The sequence below is a fragment of the Corvus hawaiiensis genome, chromosome 1, assembly GCF_020740725.1.
Source record: "Corvus hawaiiensis isolate bCorHaw1 chromosome 1, bCorHaw1.pri.cur, whole genome shotgun sequence".
Taxonomy (NCBI): domain Eukaryota; kingdom Metazoa; phylum Chordata; class Aves; order Passeriformes; family Corvidae; genus Corvus; species Corvus hawaiiensis.
The window spans coordinates 45,928,041-45,944,469 of NC_063213.1; the positions used below are offsets into that span (position 1 = coordinate 45,928,041).

At 36.3% G+C, this 16,429-nt stretch overlaps 1 protein-coding gene across 5 annotated transcripts in view; it reads right to left on the reverse strand.

Annotated features, from left to right (window-relative positions):
- TAX1BP1 (Tax1 binding protein 1) overlaps window positions 1–16,429 on the reverse strand; it is a 56,032-nt gene that overhangs the window by 3,993 nt on the left and 35,610 nt on the right. For 4 of the 5 annotated variants that reach the window (XM_048302794.1, XM_048302813.1, XM_048302800.1 and 1 more), the window contains 8 exons: window positions 14,081–14,308; window positions 12,581–12,727; window positions 11,277–11,370; window positions 9,859–9,977; window positions 8,531–8,656; window positions 6,615–6,686; window positions 4,032–4,206; window positions 3,547–3,695 (listed from right to left, as the gene is read on the reverse strand). In XM_048302794.1, the coding sequence (XP_048158751.1) occupies window positions 3,547–3,695; window positions 4,032–4,206; window positions 6,615–6,686; window positions 8,531–8,656; window positions 9,859–9,977; window positions 11,277–11,370; window positions 12,581–12,727; window positions 14,081–14,308 (1,110 nt within the window). The remainder of the gene's footprint in view (window positions 1–3,546; window positions 3,696–4,031; window positions 4,207–6,614; window positions 6,687–8,530; window positions 8,657–9,858; window positions 9,978–11,276; window positions 11,371–12,580; window positions 12,728–14,080; window positions 14,309–16,429) is intronic. The other variant, XM_048302823.1, reaches the window with a different exon arrangement.

Below are 16,429 nucleotides of genomic sequence, written 5' to 3' on the forward strand. Positions count from 1 at the left end.
ATGGACATGGCTGCACATTCTTAGTCTGAGACCTCTACAGTGTCCTGCAGTGAAGTAACACAGTGGGTACACGGCCTCAGGTTCTTATGAAAAGAGACTGGTACCATGTACCCACAGGCTGGCACTGTGGTCCTCTGGCATAACAAGTGCCAGGCCTCCTAAACTCAGAAGCCTGAATAATTAGGTGAATAAATTATACAGGATGCCTTTAACATCATGACTTAACTATCATCACTGGACTGTAACTCTGGCTCTTTAAAAAACTGCCACAATGAGTTCCTTAGATTAAGTGAATCATAAAGATAAATACAGTATTATACACTAAAGCATGGTAAAAAAAGGGGGTTTGCCACTAGAGGAAGAAGGGAAGCCAGACATGAAGTGCAACTCGATTAGCTGTACCAAAACCAACCAATTCTGTCTCAAGTACTGCTTTCATAATTACAACTGTACGCAGTTCCAGGATTGTCAAACAGAAATTAGAAAGCTATGTGACACAGTACAAAACCACAGACTTGAACAGTCCCATCCCCAAGTGCTACAGATCATTTTAACATGCAGCAGTAAGGAACCCATCCAAGGCCTTAAACAACACACGAACAGACACAGGGCTGACGTGCAGTGTGGGTACACTGGGAATAAGGGCACATCCATTTTATTTCTGTGATTCAGTTCTGCTGTAGGAGTGAAATCAAACTCATTCCTCTAGGCCTCTCAACCTCTCTGCAAGCAGTCTGCTCTCCCAAGAGACACCTGGATACCAATTGCTCCTTTTATGTCCTCCCTATACAAAAGACAGTAATTGGCTGCCAGGGTCAGATCATGCAAATAATGCATTGTGGGGGTTTTTGCTAGAAGAAAGGCCATTTTGGAGTCATCTGAAAAAATATCCTGACCCGGTGCTCAGTTGCCAAGAGTTATATTCTCCATCCCCCACATATTTACTGTGACTAAAACATTGTTTAATAGTCTCAGGATGGTTATTCTGGGCTTGCTGCCAACTGTAATCAGGACTACACTGCTAAAACTCATACTTTAGTTTTATATATATAAAATATATACATATATATACATTTTGTTTATGGATCTCTCCCTTACTGCTAGGAATTCTTTGCTGCCAACAATTCCATCTTGGTCAATTACAGCAGCATAAGAAATGGAAAGTTAGTGTTGAGTAGATGATGGCAGGAACTTGTGGCAAGTCAGCCACTCCACACAAAATCACCACTGTGCACGTGTTCAGCTGGCACTACTAACACAGATCAGTTTATCCCTCTCAGAAATCACTGTTTAATTGGCCTCCAAGTTCCTAAAGTCAAAGGTGCAAGAATCCTGTAAAGTCTTCCCAGTCATACAAAACTAATGGGTTCTTATGTCAACCAAACATGTGGAAGTGCCTGTTTCTAAGGAACCAAATTTTGGGAGAAACCAAATTGGAACACAACAGCACAAAAATTCCGAGGGATTTGAATATCTTGTGTTGTATTAGTTTGAGAAATTAAGGGTGTTGTAGTCACTTCCACCACTTCATGGCTGTTTTGGTAGTGGTTTACCTCTGATGATGAACATGTCTCCTTTATTTATCTAAGGTAACAGATCTTTTAGCCATAAAGAGGTGGAAGTGACTACAACACCCTTTATTTCTTAAACTAATATAATGTGTAGTAAATAGGAATGAGGACAGGAGGACAGCAGAAGTCCATACAACAGTAGTATTTCAAACAAAGCAGCAAGCCCACCAATCCTCTTCTTCTGGGAGGGAATCCTCCTCCAGCAGAAGGCTCTGCATGCTGCTGATTGAAAAAATGCAGAGAACTACATCTTAAATAGCTTATTTTAAAAACAGTCCAAGAAGTGGTAATCTCTTCATATTTATCATTTTATATTTGCTGTTTCTTCTGCACAAATGACAGACTCTTCTTTATAATGAATCGCCTACGTATGTGGAAGTTTTCCCAGGTTATTTATTTACATCCTGCCTCAGAACTGTTTTGTCTTTGGCATATTACTAAGTCTCCCTAGAAAGATTCCTGCAGCTTCTCATTTCCATATAAATTTGTACACTATACATAAAGTCTATCTGGGTGAGGAGCAAGCAACTGATTCTCAACTGCAAATAAAAAATAAAGATACAAGTTATTTGATTTAAAGGCACCTTTTCTCAAGCTGAACTTTATTTAAGCCCGTTATATTCCACCTCATTACAAAAATCCAAGCTGTCTCTGCAAACGAGCACAAGACTCTAGCACTGTTTCTCTTGGGTTTGCAAGAGGGCAAAGGACATAGATCAGAGAGAACACCCTGCTAATTAAACTGCAGCAGATGACTAAAGAAGAGAAGAGCGTGTCAGATGTAAGAGCTACGTCAAGAATGATCAGATTAAATATGCAAAATGTGAAGTAAAGGTGGGGACAGCATTAAGCTCACATTTGAGATCTTGAACAGGCTGCAAAATCTCTGACAGGTTTTCTAATTATTCACAGTAATGGACATTGGGAGCAAAAGGCAGGAGGGAGAAATACATTTTTCTCCATTATAGGTGCTGAGCACCAGGGCTAAAATCATGCCTGTCTGAACACTGATCAGTTTCTGCAAAGGTTAATAGCAATTAAATGTGGCAAACTAGACTAAATGAGAAACAGGTCATGATACCATTGTACTTGCAAAGAGCACAATACTTTGCAGAAAGGTATTTCTTGTTTAATATTTTTGAAGGTGCAAGAGTACTTGGAATAAAGAAGAGTAATAGGTCTGTTCCTGTTCAAATGAAGACGTACAGTCCAATTTATTACAGAAGCCATTTTTTTATACCAGAATGTGCAAGTTAACTGTACTAAAAAGAAAAGCTAACCAGAAACTTGAAACATACAAAGCCCAAAAAAAAAAAAAAAAAAAAAAAAAATCAGTGGAATTGTATCCCTTTCAGTTTAATCAGCTTTAGGTAACAAGTCAATTAAGCTCTTCCAAATACATGTCCAACAGCAAAAAGCATTCAAAATGGAAATTAATAAATGCACATTTGCAGAAGACAGAATGAAAGATTAATATATTAGAATAATGTATCTAGTAGGATACCAATTTACAGTTAGCATTTAACTGAAAATACTGGTATCTGAATCCTTTATATTTTTATTTGTTCTGTTCCACTTAAGTTCCTACATTGCTATTATAAAATGAGTGAGATGTGGCTACATTTTGAGCTCTCATTCTACCACACAGGAGAGAAAAATCATGAGTTGAGATTACTTGGGGTTTTTTTACTTTAATACTTAAAAAGATTAAGAAGCTAGTGTCCTAATACCAAAACAAGCTGACAGTAACTCAAGAGATTAGGGGAACAAGTATATTAACATCAATAGATATGCAGGGTTTTCTCCTTAAAAGCAAGCAAAATTCACCAAAAAATGTTTCAGGGAAAAGAAAAATCAATTGCAAATTTACATAACAATAAATCAGGCCTATCAGATATGGAAAACCTATGTGAAACTCTTGGTAACTCATCAGTAAATGTATAAAAGAAAATAAATAATAAGAAAAGTAACTTGCATTGCCATCCTCAGGATCTTCTAAACCATCAGGCCGACTGAGATTGCGTGAAGGCTGGCTACACACGACATTGTCTTCTAGCTCCCAAAAGGAACTTCTAACAGGTGGTCTTTGGATCTCATCAGGATTAAAAGCACCATCTGCTCCATCTGAAGAAAAATTAATTAGGACATCTTCGTTCAGTAGTTTGTATTTTGAGATTACAAATGTGCTACCTTACCTTTAAAAATCAAGAGTTAAACACATTTTCGGTTTAGATTATATAAAACAATAGGAGAGAATCAGCTTCCTCCAGAGGTGTTTAAAACTTTATTTACCTTACTGACTCTCATCATAAAATAAAGGCCCTTTACTGATGTTCATCAGTCAGAAAAGGCTCTGTAAACCAGTCTGAAGGCTGTTGGTACTTAACCTGAATAAAATGAAGCATTGCTTTTGAAACAGCGAGAGAGAAATTATATTGGGGGAGTGTGAAATTTACTTACCTCTTCTTTCCTGAATTGCATAAGGGTTTCCATATTGCAATACTGGTAGTCTGCTTGGCACTGCAGGAACCGGTCCATTTTCCTCTGAATATGGGTTGCGAAAATGTAATGTCTGCTGTGAAGTCTGTCCTTCCATCATCCTTCCAGCTTGATCTCCTGGTGTCCTGCCAAGTTCCTAAATTATGCAGAGTTCGAAATGTAATTAACCTATGGAGCCCTAGCAAAATTTGAAATGTTTATGAAACATGTTTTTAAAAGAAAAAATTGCTAACCTTCCTACTGTCATTTCATTTTGATCTTATGCCAAGTATACCAAAACACCAAAAACAGTCAATGAAGAAAAGAAAATACAAAGATCTTTTAAAGAGACACTATTTTTTCTTGGTTTGTTGTCAGTTAGTTCTAATTACATAAACAGAACTGCCATGTTTTTCAAGTATCTGCATTTTTTTACAATGAAGATAAATTAGCTCAATCAGTAAAAATGGGTAGATTAACAATAACAACTGAAGATAATACGCAGTGAGAAAAATTTTTTTAAGTTACAATTAAAAATAAAATAATTCTTTTTTTCATATCATACCATACCATTCAAGAATGTAGCATTTTAGTATGTGGAGCACATCTTGGTACATACTTGACATAATTCCACATGAATCCCTGAGTGGCAGACTCTTAGAGAACTAGTAAATACATAGCACTGGATCCCTTCTGATATTTAACAGCAAATATTTGTATCGAAAATGCTCAGAACTCTTCAAAAGATTAATATACTTAAAATTCTAGATTCTTACATATCAACCATACTTATGATAGTAATTACAAACTATAAAGGGGTTTTATAACTTAGAAACCATTAAAACTCTAAGCCAGTATATATGTTAAAAGACACTAATTAAAGTGACTTAAGTGTGGTCAATGCACCAGCTGTAACTTATCCCAATAAAAATCTTTCTCATAATTCCACTCAACAAAGTGGGTTAAGGGATAGAGAGCAGTATGCCAAGACTATCAAAAGACATATGCCATTTAAATTCAGAACCAAGCAAAAAATTCTGAGACGTAAATATGAAAACAATAATTAAAAAATAGGGACTGTTAAGGGAGACATGCTTTCCAATAATGTTCTTTCTGATTAGTATTTTCTTCTGGGTTCTCTGGGTTCATGTTTAATATTTGCTGATGTTAATAAAACCCTCAAAGACTGAAGTGTATCTTTTCCCCAAAAGACTTTAAATTGAAACGTAAAACCAAAGCTTCAATTACCAGTTCAACTCCATAAGAAATAAAAAGTCTGCTACTAAAAGGAACAATTTAATATTTTTTTCTTGCAAACAGGTGAACTTCAGATTAACCTCTTGAAGAGAAAAATGCAAAAATCAATAACTACCCTGAAAACAAAACACTACTCAAATGCAAAAAGACCTCATATAGTGGATGGCATCCCTCCTCTAGATACAATATAAAGCTGTGCCAGTGTTACTTTAGATTTATAAACTGAAAGGAACATGTGATTAAAACAGGTAGGATTAAAAAACTAGGATTGCATGTTTTAGTGCGTGTGTAAAATCTAAGTAATTCATCTTTACTCAATACAAAGCAGGAACAATTAATTAGCAATGAAATCTAAGATTTTCCTTTTTAAAACTGACTTCTTCTGGAATACAGAAGCAGTTCAAAACAAGAGGCAGTAGCATTACTACTTTAATTTTCATATTACGTACAATTAAAACAGAATGTAAATAAACCTGAGGGTAAAGAGGTACTGCAAAATAGCCTTAGCCAGAAGTTGGACAGCAAGGGTAGAGACTCATTAAAAAAAACACCTAGAAAAATATCAAAGGCTATCTAAGTATGTAAATAAAATAGGAAAAAAAGTGATTTTGTAGTTTTATAGTTTTGAAGAGACAGCAAATGAACATTTTTAGCAAGCTATGCTTGGTGACATTTATAAACAAGCACTGATAATGATAAACTATTAAATCGTGATTCCAGTCTAGCAAGGCACTTTGATTCTTCTGTATGTAATGTAAATATCTATAAATTTGGTAGACAAAGTTTAAAAATTTTATAAGCTTCATACATTATTATTATTATTACAGTAGTTGTTCTTATGTGTGGTGTTTAAAATTACTCCCTCCACCTAAACTAGCCTCACCAAAACTCAAATTTTAATTTGATTTCTTTTGAACTAGAAAAATTTGAGAGATCTATTAAAAATTATATCCTTGGTTTAAAAAGAAGATAAATTAAATACCAACTATTTGACAATCGAGAATTTCACCCAAAAAATTAACTAGCTTAATCTGAAAGTTTAGTTTTGTTTCGGTTTCTCAGTATTAAAATGCCTGATTTTACTAAGTATCTTTTCTGGAATTGTATCTATACTGGAATTGTAAAGTTATCAAATAAAGTTTCAAAGAAAAATCCTAACTTTGCACAGTATCATGCAGTACTATCTGAACGTAATAAAGACACTTTATTATTTCACTTTTCAGTAAAACCTAGCTTTGATTAATTGCCATATAATACATCAGAGGTACTTCTACATTAGCATTAATATTCCAAAATTTTTGACAATACCTTCTCACTGGTCAAGAGTTCCAACTGTGATGCCAGGTCCTTTATTCGTCTCTCTTTTTCTGCCAGCTGAATCTATATGAAAAGAAGATTAAGATTCTTGCATTAGTGAATGGAAACTATTTCCCTGCATGTTACATTGTGAAAACAAAGTTCCTGATTAACTTAATCTTTCAGATGAAAACAGTTTTGTCTACTACAGTTACATGCAACACGTAGTGCTACTAAAACTCCAACCCAACAACTCTCATGAAGTTTTATCTGCTGGACAACAGCAGTACACTAGCAGCCTTTTCTTGCCAGTTTTCAGTAAACAGTTGTGGAATGGTATAAAATTCTATGTTAGAAATGAGGAGTAGTATCAGTGCCACCAATGGCAGGAGGGGCACCACTGCCCAGACACACCGGAAGGTTTGCAAGCCTCATCTCATTGTTTTTGAAGAAATCTCCTGGCATTGTTTCTGTCCCACCACAGAACTTGAAAGAACCAAAAGCTACTCCTGCCTCAAAGACATTAAATTTGTTTCACAAACATCTACCTTGTGTCTCTATTGGGTGCTCTGGGAGGAGGTGCAACTGACACATTACACAATTCTTCCTGCCTTCAAAATGATGATTTAAATAATCTCTCTCTCTACAAAGGACTATTTTATTTGTATTCTGGTTCCTTTAAAGACTGCCCCTTCCCCTGTTTTTCTAATATCTAAACTCAAGGCTTGGCATAACTGCTTTATCATTTTTTTTTCAGTTCCGAAATTCCTTCTCCTAGTTTAGGTCAATGGAGCAAAATCTCCTGACTGGGAAGAAAAACTCACTTTTTCTCTACCACCTGCACCCTCCTGAAAGATAGTAATTTTCTAATTGTCAGCAAAATGCTTTCAATTGTTGAACCAATTATTTGTTACATCTGCTGTTGAGAAGTTAAACTTTTTTCACATTAAATTATGCATGGCAACTGATCACTGCTAATTAGTAAAATAAACTGGAAAGAGTCATGCATTTTATAAAATTGAAATTAGAGCTTCAGAAAGTGTCGGAAAAAGATGGCCTATGGAGTGCTAAAATAAACTGTAGAGTAATTCAGGATTTTATAAAGAAAAATTGCTGTAATTACCAATAAAAAGGGGGTCCTAGTAGAATCAATACAGTCACAGTTCAGTTTAATCATTTTTCATCACAATGGGCAAAAACAGGCAGAGGTTGTTGACAGAGGCAACAGAGTTGACAGAGTCAACTGCATTATCACCATTAGACTGAGAACCAGCAGAAAAGCTAGTCTCATTGGACATTTGTTGCTCTTATCTCACCCCTACTGACCTAAGAAGCTAATTCAACATAAGCATTACTATCACATAACCTCAAAGATTAAGGCCCCTTGTAAGCTAAAGCTGCCCATTACGCTTGACTTTCTGGTGAATGTCACTCTACCAAGACTATACCTGAGGTTCTCCAAATTAAATTCTTGCATGATTTTAAAAACAATGGATCACTCCTCTCTACTGACTTCAGATAAAATGCATTAGACATTACTATACTAGTAATGCAATATGCAGTATGAAGATTTTAGACAAACACACCAATCAATCTTCCTGTTAGTATTACAGCAAACAGCAGGAAATTAGAAATCCCTTGCCCTTTTTTCCCATAATACAAGATTACATCACTTAGGGGTTTGTCTAAATCCACAGTATTAAAAGACTGATAGCCAGCTGGTAGTAGATCTTAGCAAACCTCTCTTACTTTAAAAGAAGCATTACAAGACTGTATTGTTTCTTCAAGTGCAGAATTTCTATTTACAGCAAAAATATATTTAGTGCACTTTCCCTATTAAAGCTCTTCATTACTTGAACCATCAGAAATAAGCAACCATGTTAAGAACACGTAACGAGTCACTGTCATAAACAAAACCTGTAACTTACTTTATACTGATCCTCCATTGCTGCCAGCTGTAATTTTATACCCTCGTTGATTTTCACTTGTTCTTTCCACTTCAGCTCCAGTTTAGCTAGTTCATCAGCATAAACACTGCATTTCATCTTCTCATCCTAAAGCAGTTTATACCATGGCATGAAATATTTACAATCTTAAGAGATTTTCCCTCCCACCCCCAACAATGTCACTGTGTTAAACTCCATTCTTTTGAAACGAGATCATTTACAAATGGCTTCTCCAAGCCTGACTCAAGACTTTGAAGAGGTCAGGACCACAGAACACTGCATAAATGATGTTCAAGAGGCATTTCTTTCCTTGAGTTTTCAACAAGCTGATATTCCTCTTTAGTTTAACAGCTTCAAGTTTCTTTGTACCCTAATACTACTAACAATGATTATTCTTTCAAGTATCTCACTTCAATACAAAACTTTTCCTCAAGTGATTTTTATAACCTAAGTATCTTTCATACAGAAGGTCAAAGGCAAAGCTTTCTTCAAAAATCACTATGGAATAAACAGCCAGCAGAAGCCAGTGCAGGCTCTCCATGGACAGGGTTATGAGCAGAATTATAGGACAGTTATTACATCCTGGAAAAACTATTAGAATAGTATCACTGTGATAAATAAAAGAAACAAAATTAAGACAGACAAGACAACACTCAGAAAGGATTTCTTAAACTGTTGTCAGCTTTACACCAGTGCCACTGATGTAATACTCCATCATCATCCACACATCCAAACTGGTTAAATTAAAGTCAAGTTATGACTGACAGGTACTAATATTTAAAGAGCATCACTACTGTGGCTACAGCACTACCAGTGCCAACTTTGGTCGAGACAACCAAATAAACACCTTTATGTGTGACTGAGCCCAAGCTAGTTGGCAGCACCCACTCAGGTGTGAAAGCACTGCAAAAGCCATGACAGGCAGGTAGGGGAAGTTGCTACGCTTCGGACAGCGTACCAGATCAACACTGCCACACTTGTACCAAACATCAGCTGGCTTACAGCAACCTGCTGTACTTGATTTATAAAAGCAATTACACTTAATGTAAGAACAGAAAAGTATTTAAAACCTCAAGCATGTGCACATTTGTTTTACTGTATCTTGGTCTTCCTTATCTGAACCCTCTAAAACCGTACATAGTCAAGAGCTGACTGAACAAAAGAGTGTTTTCTAATGTTAAGACTTCTACCATAATCAGAGTGTATCACACAAAAAATGAAGGCAACTCAGCTGGGTAGGCCTTGTGTTTTTAAGGCTTAGCACCTAAAGCTACTTTTTGTTCAGCTTTCCGAAGCAGCTGTTTACTTACAGCCAACATTTGCTTGCATTTCTTATACTTCTCTGTTTTCTCAGCAATCTCTTTATTCATTTCACGCACTTGCTCCTTTACCACGGATTCCGAAACTATGTCAGATGAAATGGGGCTAACTGTGAACATTGAAGAAAAAACAAGAACATTGATTTTTTTTGTTCCATAAATAAAGTTTGTATAAGAGATGACAGCCCAGATTTGAGAGTGCATCAAAAACAGAGCGCTCCATGTTATCCAAACCAGAAGCAATCAGCATTATGTGCTATGTAAGATCAGCAACCATAGTGGCACATCTGTGTTCAGTTCTGTCACATGCTGAAGATGAACATAAATACACACACATGTAGTACTCTCCCAAGAAAGAAAACCAAGTAAACACCAGAATATGTGTGCTATCATTCTAAATATTCTATTCTCACATAAAAACGTGAAGTACCTCAGCAAACTACTACATCACACACTATCGCTGAGCTTGCTGGGATTGTATGTTTTAAGAAACACTTGTATTTACCATAGACAGGAGGAAACCAACAGAAATTACACCTGATGGTCTTTACATATAACAAGAATCTGTCAATTATAAAGTAACACAGAGAAAACTATTCAGCATTTATGGGCATTTATCAATTTAAACTGAATAAAAAAATCACAAAATGGTTTGGGTTGGAAGGGACCTTAAAGACCCTCTAGCTCCAATCCCCCTGCCATGGGCAGGGACACCTTCCACTAGACCAGGTTGCTCAGAGCTCCATCCAACCTGGCCTTGAGCACCCCAAGGCATGGGGCATTCATAACTCCTTTGGGAAGCCTGTTCCAATGCCTCACCAGCCTCATAGTGAAGGGTTTCTTCTTTAGTTTTAACCTATTACATATTGAAGTTTGAGAATATTATTTTTGCAGTAACTTAATGGTTCACAATAATTATAAACATTTTCTAATAAACCACTACTGCCTATAATTCATGAAAATAGTCAGCTGACTTGACCTTCCAATCACATAATCAGAACTTTTCAGCTGATTTGATTTTACAGTAGAATGTTATAGTGGATAGTCATCATAACTTGACTGCAAAATTACTGTGCTATTATACTCAATTTGAAAATTTGAGTAAGGTTTTTTTAATAAACTGTTTATTAGCTTGGCAAAACCATCTCTGTTAACCATAAAGCAGAAATTCAAGAGTTCAGTTCTACTGACATTAGTAAATAGCAACTAAATTGATACATGAATTTATTTATTAATGTTACCACTTGGTAAGAGACAAAATATTTAGATCAGTCTTCACATCTCTAATTAATGCTTTAATTAAACAGAACAAGTCCACTTACTTTATACTAAAAATACTATTAGTGACTACTTCACATAGACAACACTTTCAGGCTTATAAAGACAGACAAAATTTAAATTGTTGGTACCTGGAGATGCAGACAACTTTTTGTCTGTAAGGACGGCAGTAGCTGTCTCAATGTTAGATGCATCTGTCAGTTTCTGTTGATGCCCTGCAGTTTTCTTTGTGAAAAGAAATTTTGTTTTGGTACTTGATTAAATGAAAGCCAAAGCACAAAGTAATGTATCTTGCACTATCATTTGCTCCAAAATTGGACTAGATAGAACTGCTCATTTAAACAGTAGGTAATAATAAATATGCAAAAACGTTTAATTGTACTAACACTGAAATTGCTTCAGACTATGATTTTTATCACCTTACTTGATGAAGGTCTTTTTCCCTAGAAAGAGTAATTTCTAAGCAAATTATTAGAAAAATCTCATTTTCTAGAGAATCAGTTACATTTAAATTAATTAATTCTAATACTCCATTAGAAAAATAGAGTCTGTTTTAGGAATGTCTGCTGGACTTCTGGAGTGAAAGCAATGAAATCTGGTGTTTGCTGTAAGATGTACAACATTGCCAAAGATGTGGAAGATTTTTAAGGAAAAGCCATAGATGTTCTGATATGACACCTCATTCACCACTGACCTTCTGGATGAAAAGATGACTTTTTTATGCAATGTTCTGTGGATAAGAGAAATACTTAAGTCTGGTTTTCTTAAGAATTCATATTTGCACATCTTGCCATTGCACATAGGCCTTTTCCCTCTTCGAGCTCCTCTCCAACTCCAATTTTTACAAAATTCTGAAGAACTCTGCTCTCAAATATGTTTAAAAATGGCTGACAGGTTCAGTTACTAGGTGGCCTAAGACTTGTATCATCACTGAAAAAGATTCATTTATTTATGAAACAGATCTTGGAAGAGTGGTAAGATTACAAAATACGTATGGAATACAACTCCATACTGTGTTGCGGAAACTTCTTTCCCACTTCGCCTTTAAATCCTACTTCAAGTTCTCTATTTCCCCCGCTTTTGGGCTTGGGGTTTTTTGTTGGGCTTTTTTGTGGTGGTACTGGATAGGGGCAGTAATTATGGATTTTCCCAGCTTCAGTTTCAAATTCTTCCTTGAACAGTGTAATGCTTATAGGTTCATCCGAAGTCTATCAGGCTTGTACATAACATCAGCTACTATAAATTCTTTGCTTGGTTTGGACAACTATCTAAAAAGAATCATAGACGTAATTTAGGTTTGTGAAAGAAAATGGTAGAGTCACTGCTTACCACACATTTTAATCCTTTTCAAAAGCATTAGTTTTCACAGAATGAAATTAAATTGTTGATGAAATGCTACCAAAAAAGCAAGTGCAATTTATCCCATTCTACTTACTGCCTGTTCTGTAAACTTGTTTACTTGTTTTTGAAGTTTTTGACATTCTTTGAATTTTTCCTTGTAATGGTCAGCAGCCATTTGTAGGCGAAGCTTCAGATCTTCAACTTCTCTGCGCAGTTCCTGCTCCACTGCATTTGAAGCTTCCTTTAAAAAAAAGAAGAAATTGTTCTCCCTTTTGTTCAAATACCACTATTTCCCAAAAAGCCTTTTTTCAATTAAAAAAGCATAATGCTCCATGTAAGTACTGAAGCTCCTATTTTCTTTGTGGGAAGGAAAGGAATAGAGCAAGCAGTAGAGCACAGAGAGAGGCAGAATCTGTGCTGAACTTCATTCCAAGCAGGACACACTGTGGGATGCAAACAGTCACTGGTATAATACCAGAGGCAGGTAAAGGAGATTCTTATTTTATGGGCTGATTAATGTGTATCTAAAGCCTGAACATACAGGAAAAGTCTGAACACCTTCCAGGGGGTGTTCCAGCTATCCTATAGACAAGTATGGCCACGCAGCAAAAGTGCACAGTCCACAACTGTATTCCCTCACACTCACTGTATTTCACCTGGGAGTGGTTCCATTGAGCCACAACACTGACACACAAGCTACACAAACCACATCTGGCAACTAGACACAGGACATGGTCAGATATTTTCTGGTAACTTGAGTCATTCACATGATTTGCTACTTCTTTCATGATGCATTTCAAAACACATTGTATACAACTGAAACTCTTAGGGAAAAAACATGCAATTCTTTGATATTTTAAATATTTCTTTTGGGTGTTGTAACATTCATTTTTTATTTACAGTACTATTTTAATTGCTGTTCAGCTCAATATATTTTCTTCAAACAGTTACACCATTACAGTAATCTTAGTAGCAAATTAATCCAGTACAGTTGCAGTCACAGAAGACCCAGTATAAAGCTCCCTTAAATCAAAATGATGAAACATATATTTGCTCACTATATTATTATCCAAGACTAAGGTCAAGACAGTTTCCATTACATTAATATTTTTATACTTGTAAGTACTTAAAGCAAATCAATTTGGATCACAAATACTGGAAGGATTTCTAAGAATTCAGAGAGAATCTATTGATGAGGAAAGAACATTATAAAACAATCCAAGTTTCCACCAATAAATTTTCTTATTTGAATGAATTTTTAATGCTATTGTGGCTCACTTGACAGAATTAAGACAGGGACAGGATTCAAAATAACACAGATAAATACTGCATTATTCCGTGAAAATAATGTGGGTAGAAGTAGATGTGAGTAATAGCAGAAATCTCCTTTCTTACTAAACCTCCAAATCAGGTAACATGCACTTGATTTAAGGTAGTATATTGAACGCTGAAAGAGAATTTGGTAATTATTTGCACTAATCATCCAGAAACCTATTTTTATTCCCCATCTTCAGTAAAGCCAGCTCTGACAGATTTTATAAATACAGATTTTATAAATACAGATAGACTTCAATACTAAATACTGACAATTTACCTGTTCATTTTTCAAAGTCGTGATTTTTATTAGTTCAGCTAAAGCTTCAGCAAGTTGCTTTTTAAATTTTTCATTTTCCAGACGTGCACTGTGAAGATCTGCCATTGTCTTATCCCGCACATTTACTGCATCACTCAGCTCCTTTGACATTAAAACAGCTTCTTGTTTGCTAGCCTGAATCTGATCTTCAGCTTTTCGAAGCTGCTCTTTTAAAATACTTGCCTCATCCTAGGAAAGAGAAGAGATGGAAGAGAATTCATCATTTTTTAATTCAAAGCTTAAATAAAGGCTGGTATAGGGATTAGAAACATCTGAAAGAAAAACCAAGTTTTCCTGGTGGCTTTAGCAAAACTACTAAATCAAGAAGTCAGTACACAAGTACCATTTTCCCCACTTGTCTTCTTTGCCAATGATGATGTGCAAACTTATTTCACTATAAAATAAAGGCAAACTTAAATATAATTATTTTCTCTATTCTGGATTTTTGTTGGAATTTCAGCTTCAGTTTTAAACATATGACCAAAAAAAGTCTGTTTTCCACACCTCTGTTCTTATCACTGTAGAACTCCAGCATCAAAACCAAAGTCCATCCTACAGAAACACACTGAAGGTAACAAGAGAGCAAGAAGTTTTACAGTGCCTACAACTGGTTGATGTAAAACACTATAAAGCAGCTTTGGGACGTTTTTCTCAGACCTCTGTTTCCCAAGATCTTGCACAACAAGCTTTCCAGAGGGAAGAGAGAACAAACAATAATGAAGAACAAGATGCAGCATGTAGCACTAAGCACTGCTGCAGCACCATAGGGCAACCCAAGAGCCAATTGACCAAGCTGAACTACCAGCCTCTCATTCCTCAGAGAAGGCCAGGATTACAAAAAATAATTTTAAAATCAATTTTTTTAAATAAAAAAGCTACTATATAAAGTATTATATAGCCTCTGGGCTCCCTGATGGCATAATCATGTCTTATTCTTGAGTCCAGACATAAATTCAGCTATCTCTAGTCCATTATTTGTTAATTTTTTAAATACCACTTAACAAATCCAGAGGAATACTAATGCATTTTGTAACCATTTATGAAGATGGATAGACTAGTAGATGCCCTGAAGTCCTGGCTCCTAGCTATTTTTACAGCACATGATGCGTTGGTTACATATTTCAGTAACAGTTTCACAGTGTGAGATAAAACTATTAATGATCCCACCAGAAACCTCACAAGCACTTTAAGATTAATAAATGACACGAATATTAGGTTGCTTCAGTACTGACACATACCCACTCCCTTCAAAATAAAACACAGTAGTAGTTTAACACATTCAGAAACAAAACAGCACAAGAGAGACTAAAGTAAGATTTTCCATTCTCAACAGCACTACTTTTCCACTTAAATATTATATTCGTAACTCATATTACTTTAAAACAATTTCTAGTCTTTTGAGATCCAAGTTGCTTTTCTGTGAGAAGACTGGCAAAATACACAAGAAAGGTGCCTGCATAATCTGACCTTTCTCTGCTGGCCTCAAAGGCTGTATCTAAACTGACTCTCTAATTTGGATCAAGAGCAAATTTTTAAAGCAAAACTCCCAGTCAATTTCATTACTGCCTATCACACTGTAGATCTGAGAACAATCTCAGGGCACAGAAACTGCATTCCTTTTGGATGAAATGGAACAGGATGATGGGGTATCAGGAAAGAACACCTAATGGTTATTCTATTGTAGGTTTACCCTGGCTGGATGCCAGGTGCCCACCAAAGCCACTCCACCACTCCCCTCCTCAGCTGGACAAGGGGGAGAATATAACAAAAGGCTTGTGCGTCATGATGAGGACAGGGAGAGATCACTTAGCAATTACTGTCATGGGCAAAACCAGACTCAACTTGAGGGGAAAATTAATCTAATTTGTTGCCAGTCAAATCAGAATAGGATAAAGAGAAATAAAACCAAGTATTAACACATCCAGCCTCCAACCCCTTCCTCTTTCCAGGTTCAACTTTACTCCCAGATTCTCTATCTCCCCTCCTTCAGCAGCATAGCCAGGATGGGGAATGGAGGCTGCAGTCAGTTCATCACACATTGTCTCTGCTGCTCCTTCCTCCTCAGGGGGAGGACTCCTCACTCTCTTCCTCTGCTTCAGTATGGGGTCCCTCCCACGGGAGACACTATTCTACGAACTTCTCCAACACGTATCCTTCCCACAGGCTGCAGTTCTGCATGAACTTCTCCAGTGTAGGATCCCATGCATGGGGTGCAGTCCTTCAGGAATGGAGAACTCCAGCACAGGTCCCCTGTGGGGTCACAGGTCCTGCCAGCAAACCTGCTCCAGGGCAGGCTTCCCACGGGGTCAC